The 10,238-nt window shown below is 58.4% G+C and overlaps 1 protein-coding gene across 3 annotated transcripts in view; it reads left to right on the forward strand.

The window, feature by feature from the left end:
- IL6R (interleukin 6 receptor) overlaps positions 1-9,823 on the forward strand; it is a 37,072-nt gene extending 27,249 nt beyond the window's left edge. The window contains exons 7-10 of one of the 3 annotated variants that reach the window (XM_032845036.1): positions 1,901-1,947; positions 3,040-3,109; positions 5,196-5,289; positions 7,055-7,539. In XM_032845036.1, the coding sequence (XP_032700927.1) occupies positions 1,901-1,947; positions 3,040-3,109; positions 5,196-5,289; positions 7,055-7,136 (293 nt within the window). In that variant the 3' untranslated portion in view covers positions 7,137-7,539. Of the gene's footprint in view, positions 1-1,900; positions 1,948-3,039; positions 3,110-5,195; positions 5,290-7,054; positions 7,540-7,608; positions 7,703-9,496 lie in introns of those variants that run through there. The other 2 variants (XM_032845037.1, XM_032845038.1) reach the window with 2 other exon arrangements.
- The last annotated feature ends 415 nt before the right edge of the window (positions 9,824-10,238 follow it).

The following is a 10,238-nucleotide window of genomic DNA, read 5'->3' on the forward strand; positions in this document are numbered from 1 at the left end:
AGCCCCGATGTCTGGGTCCCATCCCCCAGATTTGGAGGCCATAGGGCAAGGTTGGAGCCCCTGAGGCCACAGATGATGCTGCATGTGGCTGAGTGTGGGAGGCCCTGGATCCAGTGGCCATCTGCGATCAGCTGTATTCCCTGAGTAGGGCTGCCCCAACTCCCAGTCTTCGCTGTTATTGGTGCCCGTACCCTCTGCTCCTCCTCCAGTCACCCCTGCTGTGGGTCTGCCCGTTCTCGGCTCGGGAGGAGCACCCGGGAATCAGACTGGACCCTTCCCAGTTACCCCAGGCTGGTTTGGGGCTGGCTTGCTGTGTGATCTTGGACATGTTGCTTTCCCTCTTTGGGACTCTGTTTCCTCTGTACAGTGCAGGGGTGAACATGCTCTGGTTTCCTCCCCTCCTGGGGACAGGCCTGTCCTGCCGGAAATTCTCCGCTGAGCAGAAGTAGGAGCACTTCTCCTCTGTCCCTCATTCCACTCCCGCCTCAGGGAGGCTCCACATCTTTGTGTGAACCATTTCTGTGGTGGTTTTAACTTCTAGATGGAAACATGATGGACTGAAAAGAAAATACTTTAAAATCCAGAGCATTCCACCCTTTGCCTGTCACAGCTCAGCTCCGAGTCCCCTGGGCCCACGTTTGCCGCGGAGCCCGGCCTCGCATTCCTGCTCCTGATTCCATGCTTGACCTCTTGATGCTTGCGGGGCGGGGGGGCGGTTTCTGCAGAAATCCTGCTCCCAGGAGGGGGGCTTCATGTGTGTGCCCGATCCACGTCCCTTCTTGGGCCAAGCCTCCCAAACCCACCCAGGCACATGAGAACTTGTTCAGATGTTTTTTATTGCAAAAAGATGAGTGGGAGAACGTTCAGATGTTAATAGTGCTTCTGTCTGGTGATGTGGCCTTGTGTTTCTTTCCTCCTGTGTGTGAATATGTGTTATGGGGTATAATATAATGCACAATAATAATGATATAAATACATTTCTTTCTTTTCTTTTTTTAGATTTTATTTATTTATTTGACAGACAGAGATCACAAGCAGGCAGAGAGGCAGGCAGAGAGAGAGAGGAGGAAGCAGGCTCCCCACTGAGCAGAGAGCCTGATGCGGGCCTCGATCCCAGGACTCTGGGATCACGACCCGAGCGGAAGGCAGAGGCTTCAACCCACGGAGCCACCCAGGTGCCCCTATAAATACGTTTCTTTAGGGACTTTGGATCAGACCACATGAGCCTTTCCATGTCTTGCCTTTTTTTTTTTTCAAAGATTTTATTTATTTATTTGACACACACAGATCACAAGTAGGCAGAGCAGAGGCAGAGAGAGAGGGCAGGAGGCTCCCTGCTGAGCAGGGAGCCCGATACGGGGCTTGATCCCAGGACCCTGAGATCACGACCTGAGCCAAAGGCAGAGACTTAACCCACTGAACCTCCCACGTGCCCCAGTCTTGCATTTTTTTATACATTATATCCTCAATGTTTTTCTACTTCATTTATTTATTTATTTTAAAGATTTTATTTATTTATTTATTTGAGAGAGATCGAGAGAGAATGTGACCAGGAGGAGGGGGGAGGGGAAGAGGGAATCTTCAGCACGTTCCACACTGAGTGCAGAGCCCGATGTGGGGCTCGATCTCATGACCCCGAGATCGTGACCTCAGCCGAAACAGAGTGGGACACTCAACCAAGTGAGCCCCCAGGTGCCCCTTTTCTGATTTATTTTTAGAGACCATTGCCACATCTGGGTATATCCTCATTTATACAGCGAATCCCTTGGGGTTGACGATTTGCTCATTTCTAACATCAGGCTCTCTTAAGTAACGTGGCAATGAACTTTCTCTGCTCCTGGGGCCCATCTGATGGGGCTTCAGGGTCCATGGATCATTCGTAACACATCTTCCTCCACAGAACCCAGGAGCCCTCCAGCTGAGAGTGAGGCGTCCTCCTCCACACAGGTGAGCTCGAGTCCTCGTGGGGTGTCAGGGCAGCAGAACCTGGGGAACAGTTGTGGGCTGGCACCGGACAGGAGTCGGTTCAAATCCCAGCTCCGGCACTTAACTGGAAATGTGGCATGGGTGTTACTGTCGTCCTCAAGCCTCTGTAAAACAGGGTAGGGGCGTCCCAGATCTGCTGTGGCCCTTGTGACATGTGCGGAGTGCTGGCCCAGCTCACAAAGTCCCTGGGTCTCATGGCTGCTGTCTCACCTCCGAACTGGCGGACGCTGCTGATGGCCTCACTGGCGACTCAGATTCAGTCCCTCTGAGCCCTTCCTCTGTGGGCTCCTGGCATCATAATTTTCTGGAAAGATGATTACCTCTGAAGCTGCTTAGCAAATCCTCGGGTAATCCTGTTTCCAGCTGCGTGTCCTCCTGGGGTCCTCAGTCCCCGAAGGGCCAGCTGAGCTGTGAGGTTCAGCGCCTCCTGCAGCAAGGTGGCCCTGGGAGGGGGCGCAGGGCCTGGCGCTGTACCCGTACTGACCACCGGGCTGTCCGGGCCCTGGCAGAAGCTCCCGGGGAAGCCTGTGCAGTGCGGCCCAATGCTCCCAGCCAAGCTGGGGTGTGGGCACGGACTCCTGCAGAGGGTCTGCCAGCTGTGCTCTGCTCTGGGCGTGCACCTGGAGTCTTGTTCCAGCTGGTAACGGGGTTCAGGGCCAGGAGGGCTGTGCCTGGAAAAGAGGAACGGGACCCCCACAGCGGTTCCGAAATCTGTCCAAGGATGCAGAGCTAGTGAGCATGGGTCCAGGATCTTAGTCTGTGGTTTTCCCGGGGGATGGTGGCACGTACTCCCTGGGACAGTGCTGCGTTCGCCTTCTGGGGAACTCTTCTGGGGAAGGGGCTGCGCCCCCGGCTCTTGGTGGGGAGGCAGATGGGAAGAAGTCCCACCTTGAGCAGTCAACATGTAGATACAACTAATGCAAATACTAGTGCAGATGCTGAGTGTGACAGGTCAGTACAGAGAGGTCCTGAGACAGAGGAAAGGTGGGCTTGGAGGGGTGCCAGGGATGGTGGGATCTGCAGAAACCAGCTGACGGGGAATCTGTCTTTCAGGCACTGACCACCAGCGAGGACAGTGGAAGTAATCTCTCTGAAAATTCTGCAAATGCAACCAGCCTCCCAGGTGAGGACTGGGTGTTTCTTCTTCTGTCTGAGGGGCACAAAACGCTTCTCTGCAGAAAGTCCTTTCTGACTTGGAAATGTTGCTGGAAGCCAGTCTGCAGAAGGAAGGGGGCAGTGGCAGAAGTGTTCTTTTATTGCCATGTCTGTGCAAGTCTGACATCGTTTGCTGAACGATGGTGAGGGAACCATTAACAGAAGGGCACAGACCAGTGAAATGTGCCTCAGTTGGCCCAGAATACAAATGCCTGTGCCACAAACCATGTTATCGGAGTCTGGAATGGAATACATGTTGGGGGAAGCCTTTATTTTGGGTGCCCTTGACCCCAGAGATCTGCTTTGTTGCCTGCAAGACCAGGAAAGCTTACCAACATTTGCACCAAGAAGAGCCCGGGGTCTGCCATTCATGCGGGACTCCAGGGTCCGGGCTCCGGGGGGCAGTTCTGCCAGCTCTGGGCTTTCTGAGGCCATCCTTGACCTCTGCTCCCATGTAGGCTGCCTGGCGGAGGTCTGCACCCTCCCCCCTTCTCTCTGGGGCTCTGCTCTGTGGGGTCAGGCTCAGACAAAGAGGATGGTGTAAGCAGAACAGAGGGCAGCCTGGGAGACAGGCCAAAACAGAGGTGGAGATAAATCAAAGGGCAGCTGAGAGATAGCAGAGGGCGTGTCCAGTTGGGGGAATCGCAGAAGGTTCCCGGCCTTGAGTGATGGTGGGGGGAGTGGGGAGGCAGGGTGGGGCTCCGGGGCTCCAGTGGGGATGGGGCCCTTGGGGGACGGGCTTCTCCAGCCGGATCTGTAAAAGGAAAGGCCATCTGTGGGCTGATGACTCCCAAACTCAGATCCCACATCTGATAACCGAAACTCAACTATCCAGTGGCCTGGGTAACCTGCTAGGGAGGGTTGTGATTCTAGAAATTACAAGCTTAGGTCTGAAGCGGACCCTTGAAGCCACCTCTCCTTGCCAGCCTGGACGTGTTCTCTGTCTTCCTCATCTTGGTGACTGGCAGCACGTTCATGGGGTTGCTCAAGCCGGGGACCAGGCAGGCTTCCTCTTCCACCCCCGCCCGTTTCTAGTCCCTTAGCAGGCCCCGTTGTACCCGGAGACACTTCTGGGAGTTGCCCTTCTCACCCTCTCCACCGTGCTGCTGCCACTGCCTCTCCCCTCCCCCGAGGGACTTAGAAGCTGTCCGCTGGTCTCCCGGCTTTCTCTATTAATGCCCAACAGACTCTTGTGACCAGCGGCCAGGGGGACCCTGAAATCACATGTCCAAGCTCTGGTCTCTGTGGGCTCAGGACCGCCCCCTTAACCTTGCCTCCTCCACTCTCCCTCTCGCTCACTCTGCCCTCCTTGCTCTGCAGCACATGCCCTACCTCAGGGCCTTTGCACATACTGCCTCCCGTGGCCAGTTGCTTCACAACACCCAGGTCTCTGCTCAGATGTCCCTTGTCAGGGGGCCTGTCCCAGTTATCCCTGTTCTTCCTCTGATTTTCATCATTGCCCTGTCACTACTGAGGTCATAGTACAGATTTGTCTTTCCCTTGATTAGAATGTAAGGTCCAGGGGGGCCCCTGGGGAGCTCTGTCGGTTGAACACTCGACCCTTGGTCGTAGCTCAGGTCTTGATCTCAGGGTCGTGAGTTCAAGCCCCACACTGGGTTCTGCACTGCTTGAGGACTGAGTGGAGGGACAGATGAGACATGACACCCAGTGGAGAAAACGTCATCTGACCTGAGCTCCTGATGTTGTCCTCAGTGGGGCACCCAGAGCCTTCGGTGTCCTGCGCCCCCTGTGCTTCGTGGGGACAGGCTGAGCGGGGACAGGCCGAGCCCCACTAGAAAGGTCATGCTGACTGGGAGGGGGTCTGTGGCCACAGGAGCTCGGAGGCTCTGAGTTTGAGGTGCCCCTCCTCCTCCTACCAGCTCTGGTGGGTGGAATCCTGGGGTCCCATTCCACCAGGGACCTGTCTTCCCGGGTCGGCTCGGGTGGGAGCGCTGGCCAGCGCCGTCCCCTCCTGCGGGGCTGCGGTTCCTCCGGGGCTCCAGACCGTTCCGCTGACCAGCATCCCTCCCCCTTCCTGCTCCTGTTTCTCCTAGTGCAAGACTCGCCTTCAGGGCCGCTGCCCACCTTCCTGGTGGCCGGAGGAAGCCTGGCCTTCGGGACGCTCCTGTGCGTCGGCGTCGTGCTGAGGTGAGCGGGGCTGGGGGAGGCCTGGGGGGCCACCACCTCACTTGGCTGATTCGGGGTATATCGGGAGGAACTGACGAGATTGGATGACACGTTAGATGAGGAGAAGGAAGGGGGCACATCTAGGGTGACCCTCGGGTCTCCAGCCTTGGCGGTTGGGTGGACGGCCGTATTGTCACTCTCGCGGAGACGCTGGCAGGGGACAGTCGAGCACAGCAGAGACTCGACTTTGGGAGCACGGCATTTGCGGTGCCTGTGAGAAGCCCGGGCGGACATGTTTGGGAGACAGCGGGGATCACTGCCCGCGTGTGGGCGGATGTGGACGAGGCTGTGATGGTCCCTGTGGCATTCGGAGGTTGAAAACTTGTGTGGACGCGGAGGGACCGGGAAGCCTGTTTGCTGAAGCGGAGGGGGCGGCATTCGCCACACTTGGGAGACGCCCCTCAGGCTTGGGGCTGCTGTGTCATGTGACCTTGCCTGTCCTCCAAGAGCCACATACCGATGTGGTTGTGGGCCACGTGAGAAACACCACGGAAGTCTGTGAACAGGCAGGTCCGAGGGGCGTGGCCAGACCCTGTTGGAGATGTTCCATGTCCCAGAACAAGCAGAGCCGGAGGCCCCCTGCCCAGTGCTCTGTCCAGGAGCATCCTCCGGTGCCGGTGAACTGGTGCCATGCCCACGTTGCTCTGTGTCTCTTTGTCTCTGGTGGCTGGTCATTTTGTCACTGTTCCCAGGCTTGCGGACACATCCGCCGGCCCTACTCCTCCTGTAGGGCGGGTGAGAAAACGTGCAGTGTTCACGACTGTAGGGCAGGGCCTTGCGATGGTGCCCGAGCTGAAGACCCGGGGGCCGTCGGGCCGGGCGCAGAGGGTGGCTCTCGGTCAGGACACAGCCTCGGTCTGTCCCTCTTGCCTCGCGTGCGGCTTTCTGAGGTTCTTGCCGGCGACTGTGAGGGGAGGTTTTAGGGTGTCCGGGAGGAAGGGGTAGAGACGTTTCCTCACTTGTGGGACCCCCCCAGAGACTCTGAACCAGCTTTGGTGCCAAGGTGGTCTGGGTTGGAAGGTGAGTAAGGTGACATCTCACACTGGGTTCGGCTGTGTCTGCTCTGCTGTCCCAGGGAAGAGGGGAGCCACCCAGAGCGTGTGTGGGAGATAAGACCCCACACATGTGGAGGTTGGCCCGTGGGGGTGCTCAGAGCTCACCATCTCGTGCGGGCCAGAGACGGCCATGCCAGCGGGCTGCGTCCTTCTTCCTGCCTTCTGGGGGACCTGCCACAGACCCTCCAGAGTGCCTGACAGCGTGTCCGCCTGGTGGATGAGGAGACGGGAGCTGGGAGGGTTGGGGAGCTGACTGCTGGGGCTGAGAAAGCCAACCCCAGCCCGAAGCTCTTTGCACGGGGCCTCCCGGGTCTGTTAGTCAGGGGGACACGAGATGACTAACAAAGAGGTGAGGTGACTTGCCCAAGGACACAAGCTTGTTGCCAGCAGAGCCAGGACTAGACCCTGAGTCCCGAGAGTCCCTGCCCACTAGGCTGGTCCACTGTCGGCTGGGAGGTGGGCGCTGTCGCGGAGTGCTGGAGCCCCGATGGCGGAGCGTGGGGCTGGGGACCGACTGGCCCACTCCTCAGACACGGTGTGCTCAGCCGTGGGCGGCGGGCTGGGGGCTTCATGGCCAGCGTCTGGGAGCGTGAACGGGCTGTGCCTTGTGTTGTCGCATCAGGGACTTGTCTGCTCGCCGGTGAGTTTCTGTTTTCTCTCGTGTTCGGCAGATGCACTGGGGACCAGGCCAGTTATTTCAAGTGTGTAAACCTCACCCCTCCCCAAAGCCCACATGTCAAGAAAGGTGCATAAACTTGGGGAAACTGGGTATTTGGAAGAGTTGCGGTGCCGCTGGGATGGCCCCGTTACAACTGGCGGAAGGCGACAGGCCGGCTGACCACAACCCGCCCACCCCTGGGGCCGTGTTTTTCTGTGCAACGTGTTTATTTTGCATCTCAAAGCATAGCTTCTCCTAAATGTTTTCTCAGCATTATCAGTGACAATTAGAACACTTGCAGATGTGCCACTGAAAACAGGTGTGGCGTCTTTGGGAGCAGGGGTTCTAAGTCGTGGCTGCTTAAATCCTTGTGACCCAATTGTGTGTCTTGGTCCAGTAGTCGAAGCCACTACTGAAAACATAGGGCGCTCTGGTGGCCGGCAACGGGAGTGGCTGTGTCTGCGAGTGCTCCCCGAGTCACTTCTCATGAGGGCTCAGTCTCTCCGTGTCACTTGTTTAAAAGACGACGGTCGTCATGTGGTTTATAAAATGTTGTTGCATTTGCAGCCCTTTTCTTTAAGTAAAACATCACGAGGCACAGATGGGTAAGGCCGACAGAAGACACCGGCTGAGGAGCTTGGGGCCTGGCCGCGGGTCCTGGACCCCCGGATGCCCCCGCGCCCGGCCAGAACAGCATCGCGCCAGATGCCCCAGCCGGGCTCCCCCGAAGGCGCATTGAGCTCAGTGATTTTTAGAAAGCGTCTTGTTCACTCGGAGCATTTCAAGAGCAGAAAAACTCCTCTTTCTCACTTACCATCCAGTCCCTTGCTTTGGAGAAAGAGGTTGGACACCGCTAGAGACTTTAAAAGAAATTGTGATACGTGCTCATGTGCTACATAGTGACAACTGGAAAGAAGAAAAACTCACATGTTATCCAAAGACAGCCATTGTTGATTTTTAAAAACGTGAATGTGACCAAAGTCCAGCACACACCCAGGAAGCTCAGGTCCCGAGTGTGCATCTCCTGAGCGTGCTGGAGGTGTGCACAGCCTTGCCCGTGTGCCCGGAGGAGACGAGTTCATGTGGAGGCCAGCTTGCTGCACAGCTCTCCTGGGGTTTCCACGTCCCTGTGAGGACATGGCTTCCACACCCGAGTCCTGCCTTTTACCTTTAGCATCAGCTAGAACAGAAACACATTTCCTCTGTAAAAGCTGGCTTACCTCAATGCAGGACGCCACGTGAGCATGCCCAGCCCCTCACTCAGGCGTGCCCTGGCCGCTCTGGGCCGGGGGCGGGGGGGCTCGCTCTCACAGACAACACGGTGTGGAATGGCCTCGTGTGTCAGGCTTTGCTTTCCTCCTGGTGTGTCCCCGGAAGCTGAGCTCCTGGGTCGGAGGGTCTGAGTGCTCTGGAAGCTTGCATGTCCCGAGGGAGGGCAGTCCCCCCACCCAGGCCTGGCGGCCGCAGAGCCCCTGCTACAGGGGTGCTGGTGCCCGAGCGGGGAGCCGCAGCCACACTCCGCACATTGTTTATTCCATCCAATCCCAGGCCGGATGCCAGGGGCCGACTTGGAGCCAACTATCAATGGTTTATCGTCACCGGGACAGGAATAGCCTGTTGATATAAAAAGCCCAAGGAAAACCCCCGAACCTTGTTTTTGACCTTGGTTTCCCTCCTCCCTCCAAGCCCTTCCCGGAGCGGCTGATGTGAGGTGGGACTGAGGGAGATGTGTGGCCCTGCTCTGGGGTTGGTGGGGGACCGTGCAGAGCAGGCGACGAGGTCCGGGGGCCTCGGGAAGGGGCCCTGGTGCAACTCTGGAAGCGGCTGTGTCCAGCTCATGCTCGGCTCTGCCGGGGACTGCTGCTGGGTTCCTGAGCGCTGGCCGTGGGCCGGGTGCAGAGCTGAGGAGGGAAGCTGTGATGGCAGAGATGTCTATCTCCTTCCTGTTCGGCGTCCCCTTTCCTGCCCCATGAGTCACTTGTGCCTGTGCTGTGCTCACAGCAGGGCCCGGGAGGACCTGCCCGAGGGGCAGGGCTGCTGAGGGAGCGGGGGCGGCCCTGGCCCGCTGCGCGTTCCCTGCCCCCACCCGCCTTCGCCTGCCCCAGAGGCGAGGGGCCCGTTCTCCCTCCACGTGGGAAGAGTTCTCTCTGCTTCTGTAAGTAAATGCATTTGGGACCATGGATGTGTACCAAGCTCTGGAACGGGACCAGTTAAGTCACTAGTGCTGTAAGGGACACTTGTGGTCACATAGGCCGCGGTTTCCTCATTTGTCAACGGGACCATCGATGCCTGCTGTCCCCGGAGTGTCGCTGAGAGCCCCGGCTCTTCAGAGAGTCGCGTGCCTCTGCGAGGAAATGAGTGGTGTCCCTCTTCTGAGCCAAGAGCTGCTCTTTCTCACTTGGCTCATCACGAGGGGATCTAAGCACCTGTGTGGTTTGTCTTTGTCCCTGCGAAGGTTCAGGAAGACGTGGAGGCTGCGCGCGCTGAAGGACGGCAAGGCGAGCGGGTGCCCGCCACACTCGCTGGGACAGCTGGTCCCCGAGAGGCCCAAGCCCACCCCGGGGCTGGTGCCCCTCATCTCCCCACCAGTGTCCCCCAGCAGCCCTGGGTCCGACAGCGCCTCGAGGCACAGCCGACCGGATGCCAGGGGCCCACAGAGCCCTTACAACGTCAGCAACAGAGACTACTTCTTCCCCGGGTAGTGGCTGCGTGGCTCCCCCCCGGCGGGGGACTGACGAAGCCAGGCCGGCTCGTCTCAGGTGCTGGGGCCCTGCGGAAGGTGCGTCACTTCCCCAAACCGGGTTGCTGCTTCTGCCACTTGTGCCTTTCCCCAGTGACTGAGGGGCTGGAGTCCACTGGGAACCCCCAGAGAAGGCAGGTCACCGTTGTGCTGGTCACTTGGGTGGACGGGCTGCCGGCCACCCGTGCAGCCAGTGTCAGGCGGGACAGATTTCCAGACTCCCCGGGCACCTGCTGGCCTGTCCTGCAGCTCCGCGTTCCAGCCCCTGCTCTCAGAGCCGTCTGCCTTCTCCGTTCCATCTTTCCAGGCCTGAGGCCCGCTTCCCCGCACAGGGCTTGCGTAGTATCTCAGGGCCTGGTGGTTTGAAGCGGAATTGAAATAGTTCCTCAGTGGCATTTTGCTAAATGTGAAGGGCAAGCCTCGGCCCTCACCGAATCCAGGAGCTGGTGCTCGGGTT

Source organism: Lontra canadensis, unplaced genomic scaffold (genome assembly GCF_010015895.1).
Source record: "Lontra canadensis isolate GAN:19392208 unplaced genomic scaffold, GSC_riverotter_1.0 scaffold160, whole genome shotgun sequence".
Lineage (NCBI taxonomy): Eukaryota > Metazoa > Chordata > Mammalia > Carnivora > Mustelidae > Lontra > Lontra canadensis.